At 43.5% G+C, this 8164-nt stretch overlaps 1 protein-coding gene across 3 annotated transcripts; it reads left to right on the top strand.

Annotated features, from left to right (window-relative positions):
- Positions 1-1240: 1240 nt before the first annotated feature.
- Positions 1241-4875, top strand: LOC148031414 (FKBP-type peptidyl-prolyl cis-trans isomerase). Of its 3 annotated transcripts, none has more exons than XM_087684955.1 (2): positions 1241-1258; positions 1354-2205. In XM_087684955.1, the coding sequence occupies exon 2, from the start codon at positions 1382-1384 to the stop codon at positions 2000-2002; it is 621 nt and encodes a 206-aa protein (XP_087541081.1). In that variant the 5' UTR covers positions 1241-1258; positions 1354-1381; the 3' UTR covers positions 2003-2205. The 3 variants fall into 3 exon arrangements, with proteins under 3 accessions (XP_087541081.1, XP_087541084.1, XP_087541083.1); XM_087684958.1 differs by lacking the exon at positions 1241-1258 and adding an exon at positions 2531-2547 and having other exon boundaries at positions 1276-2003; XM_087684957.1 differs by lacking the exon at positions 1241-1258 and adding an exon at positions 4738-4875 and having other exon boundaries at positions 1277-2003.
- The last annotated feature ends 3289 nt before the right edge of the window (positions 4876-8164 follow it).

Here is an 8164-nt window from a genome sequence, read left to right as displayed (position 1 = left end):
AGGTGTCATGCGGCTTTTGCTAGGAGAAGTTGTGCCCCTTACCACCCAGGCGTGTTTCAAGGAACATTCAAGCAACCAAGGCCCAATTCTTTTCAAGGGGAGTTGTGTTTAAGGCAAAACACACCTCTTACTCTATGCAACATGTGGCTACTCCATGGTGGTGGCATGTTGTTTTCTTCATCTGCAATAGATTGACAAATGTGGCCAAAGTGGGCCTCCTCTTGCAAGGTGTCGTTGCATGGACCCTTGCCTTTTAGGCTTGGCATGCTCGCATAGTAGCTTGGTGTCGAGCCCCTAGTCTGTAAATAGTTTGACACACTTAGACAGTTTGGCAATGCGCTCTAACTAGGTTACCCTCCATTTTGTGCTTGTAAATATGATCAGTAGGTGGATGGTTGAGCTGCATAATAAAGTCAAAGTCGATTCTAGCTTGCTTAGTCCCATTCCATTTCGTGTTTGTAAATTGAGTTAATGGGTGGGACATGGTCTTGAAAAGTCCATGTTCCACGTTTGTATAGAGTCAGTGGGCATGGCACCTGGTGGGTATACACTGACCGCCTTGGTAGTGAGGTGTGTTAAGATCCTTGGAACTAAGTATGAATTTGAGTCAAAGCCAGATGGAAGTGAAATGTGCATCCCTACTCGATGTGGGCATCGAGTCTTTTCAAGGGGAGGTGTGTATGAGGGATGATATATCTCGCTCTCATCCCCATGGTGCCGAGTCGAGTGCGATGCACATTAATAGCTCCACCCTCACCCATGACATGGTCCCTTGCTTTACCTCCAACTTACCTTGTAAATACTCTCTTGCTATGAATATGAGCTTCCACCCCAAGATGGACTATTATGCAAACTCGTGAGCCTTCTTTGAGTTCTCTTGTGCATGTGGTGTCATGTTGAGTTAGCTATATTGCGATGTAGCACGACGGGTCTAGTGCTCTCTGGGAGCTTGGATGGGATCATGGGTGTGCCTCGCGTGGGATTTCAAGGGTTGAACCGTCAGAACATCTATGTAAAGAGTAGAAGTCACTCAAACTTTGCTTGGGTTACACTCTTATATGTAATTCACTAGGCTCAGTGGGGTGAACCCTCACATGTATGGTGTCACAGTGGCAGAGTCCTGAGATATGCCTCAATATTGTATTTTTCTATGTCATGAATACAAATGACCCCTTATTACTGATATATTTTATGTGCTTTTCAGTTGTGCCTTTTTTGTGCTTCCGGAGAGGTTATGACTGAAGTTCCGTGAAAATCCGTAAGGCCCTGAACCGTAGCAAAGCTTGGGCTTTTCGTTGTTATAGCTACGTTAAATAATTAATGTAAACCAGATAAGATGTTGCAAAAATAAAGATTGCAGGAATGAGCGTCTGATGAAACAATGGCGACCTCAACAACAAGCTTGGCTATGGCGATTCCGCAGCCGAAGTCGCCATCTTTCCTTCTCAGTCCTTCATCTTCAAGTTTCGCCTGTCCTCTGTCCTCATCGGTCACGCCCTATGGGAGGCTTGCAGGTCTCCCCACTCAGCGCGTCGTTGTAACCGCAGCTGCAGAGGAGCCAGCTTCGTCTGTGAAAACAAGCCAAGGCGAGGAGAGCGACGAGGAGTTCGAGGCGCGCCTGGCCAGGCTCCAACGCAAGGTCTCGAGCGGCTCGGGCAAGAAAGCCGAGAAGAGGAAAGCAATGAAAGCAGGAGAGGCAGCCTCCCTTTCGTCTTCTTCCTCCAAGGGGACGGTCCTACTTCCGCCAGTGCCTTTGCTGGACCCTGTCTCCGACGGTCTGCGTGTAGAATTAGGGTTTAACTCGTACACAGAGCGCCTGAATGGCAGATTTGCGGCCCTCGGGCTTGCAGCACTCCTGCTGGTGGAACTGGCAACAGGAAAGAGCTTTTTCAAGTATCATGAGGGCGCCGTTATCGGTATTCAGGCATACTTTATGCTCGCTGTCTCGGCAGTCTTCATTAAGTTTGAGAAGGAGAAGATCAGCAAATGGCCTAAAAGCTGAGGTGATAAACTTGTTTTCCAAATTCCCCTCTTTGGACTCTGATGTGTGGTACACTCCAAGTCCGTATGCTTTTCTCTCTTGTGCGGATCCACATTCTTTAAACATAATCTTTCCTGAATGCCTGTTAAACCTGTATTCTGATATTGCAAACTCGTGCAAAGTTTGCACCTGTTAAATATGAATTCCGAGATGGCTTCATTGAATGCAAATGTGTAGGAGAGCTGCCTTGATCTTGCAGCTTCTTGTTGGGATTGGCTTCCTGCCTGAGACCAAATGCATGAATTGATAAGTTGGACTAGTTGCACTTAGGCAATAGTACAAACTTTCAAAGCTTCAGGATATGAGCAAAGGCAGATTATCCGATCACATGATTAGTATCTTTAGTGGAGTTATGCCTCTGCCCAGTCGCTGTTCTTTTGAGCTCCATGGCATTTTTCCTTTTTTCTGGATGGAGTGATGTTAACGTTTTGAGCCCACCAAAGTATTTGCAGCTCCAGCTCTTCTTAGTCACTACAAGGTTTTGCGCAGGTGCCGAAGAAGGAATGTGCTTATGACAGAATTTACTGGGACTAATCTTCAGGGTTTCAATACATATGGGCTTTAGAGAAAATTTCGTGCTCTGATTTAACTCACTTTCAGGGTTCCGCTCACTGCTCAGTATTGAAGCTGTATAATTTAAGCTTTCAGGCTGATCTTCTAATGTTATAGAAGGCACTGAATGGCAGAGGCCTTTCAGTCCTCGCGTTCATGATATGAGAATGCATGACTATTATAACACTGAAAAGCCACAACCCTCACATAGCTCACCATTAGGCATGTTACAGGCTAAAGTGATGTAGGGACTTGGTCTGCAAATCCATTGCAAAGTGGGCTACAAGTTATGGCTTGCTTTTTATCTGAGTCCTCAGTGGTTGGCCTGAAGTGCTTATTGTAAAATTTTGCAGCTTTTTGTTGTCTCTACTGTCATGTTTCTGTGTACAAAATATAGTCGCACATGTTTGATGCTCCTTTGCTGATACGTTTTCCCGCTGTTTCTCACTATGCCTAAGATCAGCAAACATAATGGGCTAGGCTGCGGTCACAATGCACCAGCCCACACCATCTGGGTATGGGGATAAGACAGCCAATGGCCCTAGAGTTGAAGCATGGCTGTGATTACACTAGATATGGCACAATTGAGCCCTGATTTCTTTTTACACGGCTCTGTTTAGCACTCTATTCATCAGGGCATGTTTACGCATAGTCATTAATGACCCACGGTTTGTAGTCAGTACAACCACAAGTGACCGGGTTTGTCCAAGAATGTAACACGGAGGAGGCAATTTGATGAGATCTAAGAAAGGTCCATGTGGCTCTTCAGTGGCTTCTTCACTACCAGTGCCTTACCTCTCTCGGTTCGAGAGGAGGTTCGTGGGATGGTAGGGGTTGCTCACTTCAGAGTTAATGACGCTATGACGAGTCCTGGCTGACGCTCTGCACAAAGCATTGACTTGCTCCCATGATCCACAAGGAACGATATTGTTGTCCATGACTTGCATATCATGACTTACCATCTTTTGTTTTCCACACTTATACATCTCGCATCTCATATGGTCCTTCTCACATGTGCTCCCACCATCCTTCTTGCCTCTTGTGCGATTCGTTGCTTATGTGCTCCCTTGGCCACATCATTTGCCTCTACTAGCCCCATTGCCTACTCGATGTATGAACGCGTGTATGTGGGCCATGCCTATGTGCATTACATTCTCCCCCACAAGGACTGCAACCGTCCACAGTTTACAGGCTCCTCATAGATTTGAAGCAAAGGCAAGGTCATCACCAAAATTGAGACTCATCTAACCAAAGTGCATCGCGCATGGGTAGCTGTGAAATTTGAGCAAATACGAGAGCTCCTTTTTATGTATGCTACTAATGAAACAACGCTTATTTCGGCTCCAACTCTTATAGCCCCATCAAAAGCATATTCTCTTGCAACAACTAATAGGCCTTCTACAAGCGATCATAATGCTCATCTTCAAGCTTAGTGTAGACTAGGATATCACCAAGGAAAACAATAATACACTTCCTAAGAAGAGGTTGCAACACTTGAGAGCCATGAGTCACGAAAAGTAAGCAGGTGCGTTCGTTTTGTCTTGGATCTAGTTCTCGAATGCTCCACCATCCATCAAGAGTATCGAATGCCCCGCAACCATCACTTGCAAGAGCACATGGTCATGCTACACTAAGGAAGAAGAGTCCATGTCTCCACGGGTATTTAGGTTAGAAACTGTGATGGAAAAATGTGTGGCTGCCTCCATAGTCTTGACTTTTGCCTTGGAACTTTTGTCCTTTCAGTTAGGCTTCTTAGGGCAATTCTTATCAATATGTCTCATCTATGTGCATTTCTCTTCCTTTAGCTTATTTTAATCCTCTTAAGTAACTACCTTCTTGGAAGTATGTGTTAGAGATTCGGTCATCCTCTAGATGGGCACATGCATTATGTAGTTGTATAGTTATTATTCTCAAGTAGGTTTACATATTTTCTAGATCAAGTTGAACAGTTCCATGTAGTCGCATTTCTAGCAGTTTCAAATAGTTGGGCAGGTGCGCAGTAGTTGGTTAGTGCCACATGGCATGCTCATTATTATTTGTTGTAGTTTCGATTTTTGACTTATTGACTTGCATATTTTATTAATTTATTTTTGGCTAAATACTAGCTAGCTTGCCCTAATCATATTCCCACTTGAGTTTTGCAGGTGGAGAGAGATTATCGTTGAAGATACACTCGACAACATGTTGTACATAGTTGCTTCCTTTATTTCAATGCTCATTCATAGCGTATTTCTACATTCTATTGTCTCTTTCTCTCTTCCTTTTCTTTTTGTGTTCATTTTCTTTCAATCTGATCATACACTTGCATTCGTTGCACTTTAATATGGTATTAGAGCAGCATAGAAGGGTTGATTGATCATGGCTAAACTTGAAGAGGAGATTCAACATGACAAAAAATAAGTTTTCAGCATTCCAGGGTAAGCAAGAGGGCCATATATTGACACAAGATTGAGATGAGCATGAATCATAGGGAAGGAGTAAAGTTATTGATTGTTTGTAGGCTTTTGCTATTCATGAAGCAAAAAAGGCAGTGTTTTTAGTCATGTGATATAGATTTTGCGTTATCATTGCATTCGATAGCTAAAATAGGCCGAGACCAACTGGAGAAAGTCCTAACAAGCTGTGTTTTGTGCCCTTGTGTTTGTGCAAGTGATTCAGGTGACAATGTCTTTCGAGCTCAACGTTTCTTTGTGATGGGGAGTTTTATCACATCTAGTAGGTAATGATGCTTGCCATCTTAGAGTCCTATGATTTGGTGAAGCTTGTGGATCGAGGCCATAGATCACTGTCCTACAACCTATGATGTATTTAAGCTTTTTGTTGATGAGAAAGTTGAGTTGACAAAGGTACAAGCACATTAGTTCAAATTGAACGCGTGCATTCAGTCGTTCCTAATTTTCTCTTGTACTCTGATCGTGATGGACAACATTGAGCAATTGATTGTTGCTTGGGAGATATGGTTGGCATTAGATCAATTGTACAATTAGATGACTATGATGAAGAGGGTGTCTTCAGGGGTATAAATGTGGATGTTGAATTCGTCCAAGTCTACTTCCTTGGGAAAACACGTTTAATAAGCTTTGGCAATTGTAGATACAGGTCCAAAACGTAGGAAAATTGACTATTTCAGAGGACATGGCAATAACTCTTCTCTTGTAATTACCGTCTCGATGCATTTTATTCTGCCTTGATTGCTTCAGGGTGGACCGGTACCCTTGAGTGGGAGGAGTTGGTTCCAATGATCTTGGATTAGGTGGAGCAACTCTTGGCATTTGATAAGAATCGAAGAGTTGTTTCCAATGAGAATTTACCCGTGCATTCAAGACATATGGGCAATACCATCTATAGGAGTCATCATGTGGCGGGAAGTGCCACTATGCATAATCCACTCACAAGGCTTCATCCTTCTTCTACTTGTTCTTCTTTCCCTTTGATTGAGAAGGCTGTCTTGTTAACACCTACATCTCTTGGGAGCATTTTGCAGCTCATTCCTGATGGGCATGGTGGTGCTCACACATTAAATGTTCTCTACATGCGGGGTTTAAGTTATCATCTTCTTTTAGTGTGAGCAAAATTTGTACTCTAGGACTTTTGGTCAAGTTCAACAAGGACTCCTTTTGAGTTCTTGATGGAGATTCGAGATAGGTTCTTATTACGAGAATTGTCAGCTCATGTGTGAGTTTGTGTATGTCTATCATGGCTAGGCACATTATCATTATTCTAAGCATTATTATAGTGATTCATTTGTGGCACTTGTGGTATTTATGCTTGTCAGCAAGCTGCTATATTTGGCCTATTTTGTGCCCATTCATTGTGGGGCTCCTCCTCCTCAATCATCATCATTCATTAGGTGGACTTCATGTTAGAGAGAGGAGTTGGTGCAAGTGTCCACGTAGCCAATGACTCATTGTTATATGCAACTCTCTTATGTTTGGAATACGGATTCCATTTTCCAAGCATTCTTCTGAGTTCTCTTATTTGCAATGTTTTCTTTTTCTTTATCTTCTATCTTGTGTTCATTAGTTTATTTCAATACTTATTTATTCTTTCATTGCTGTACCACTTTTGATATGGTATCAAATTGCAGTACTTGTTGAATTTCTCTATCGATTACATATCTTTCCTGCTATTTCTAGCAATTTTTGATCTGGTTTTCCTCATTTTGCTTCGGCAGATAAAGTTTGAGCCTAAGGACACTATTTAGTCATTTTTACTCTGTGTTACAAAGTTGCAGGACTAGCTTCAACACATGTAGTTCTAGTCTGCACTCCAGAGTTTCTTGCATTAATTGCTTCATTAGCATGTGTTTTGCATTTTCTATCCCTAACCATGGTTGGGCGACTATTTTTACAGGCCGTTTTTGCTATTTCTAGCAATTTTTGATCAGGTTTTCCTCATTTTGCTTCGGCAGATAAAGTTCGAGCCTAAGGACACTATTTAGTCATTTTTACTATGTGTTACAAAGTTGCAGGACTAGCTTCAATACATGTAGTTTGCCCTTTCAGATGCACATCTTGTGAAAACGGTGCTCTACAAACTCCCTCCCAAATTTTGGGGAAGGGCAAGAAGCAAGTTTTTTTAGCGAGCTTTTGAGCGAGTTTTTTTTGTCAACCCCTCTATTCTTATTCCACATAGTTCACTTATTCCAGCCTTAGATGTATCCACTGTTAGAGATCATCGGCTGATTAGGTGCAGTCGGACAGTTTCTGTCCATGTGCAGTCGGACTGCCACGTGGTAGTCTGACCTGTCCTGTCAGTCGGCTGCATTAAAGACAGGTCTTTTCTGGCGCCCTGTTTTCTGGCTATAAATAGCCGAGGTTTTCAGCAGTCTCCGGTACTTCTTTGCTCGCAGATTATAGACTGGTGGCACGTGCAGATTCCGTCTCTGTTCGTAGATTTCAGACAGGAGACAGTGCAGACTGCAGCGGACTTCGAGGTGAACAGCAGGTTGCATCGTCGAGGTGGAGACATGCAGTCTAGCGCACTACGCCCGTGTACATATCTGCATATCTTTGTATACAACACACTTTATACAGCAAATCTTCATCTTCCATTGTCTCTTTCTCTCTCTTCTCTCTTTGTGTTCTCTCTCTCTCAGTCCTACGCTTCTGCACCACCGCACTCTGACATGGTATCAGAGTAGTATTGAAGGGCTGCCTGAGCGCAGAACCAACCTGAAGAGGAGTTTCTATCGCGACACAAGGTTGCATTTTCAGCGTTTGAGGGCAAGCAGGAGGGCTGCGCCTCGGAACAAGGCTGAAGCGAGCGTGGGCGTGCAGGAAAGGAGTCCAGGTGGTGGATTTGCTGCTGTTTACTGCTGTTTGACGAGGTGGAAGTTTGAGTTTTCAACTTTCAAGTGCAGGTTTTGCTTGTTCATCGCCTCCAGCGGGTGAAGAAGTTTCAAGACGCGGAAGAGCCCTAGCAGGCTGAGTTTTCACAATCAGAGGGGGTTGCTTTTGCGTTTTTGAAGGCATTACAGGTGAAGATGTCTACAGAGATTGACTTGGAGTTCCAGACGATTATGGACAGGAAGATGCATGTCTTACCGGCTCTTCCCGCAGATCAGAAGCT

This window comes from Lygodium microphyllum, chromosome 9 (genome assembly GCF_053477565.2).
Source record: "Lygodium microphyllum isolate KBCC chromosome 9, Lygodium_microphyllum_v1.1.10, whole genome shotgun sequence".
Lineage (NCBI taxonomy): Eukaryota > Viridiplantae > Streptophyta > Polypodiopsida > Schizaeales > Lygodiaceae > Lygodium > Lygodium microphyllum.
This window is presented reverse-complemented; position numbering and strand designations above follow the sequence as displayed.

What these genes read in the sequence shown, in the direction of transcription:
- LOC148031414 (XM_087684957.1), top strand. Translation starts at nt 1,382, where the DNA reads ATGGCGACCTCAACAACAAGCTTGGCTATGGCGATTCCGCAGCCGAAG.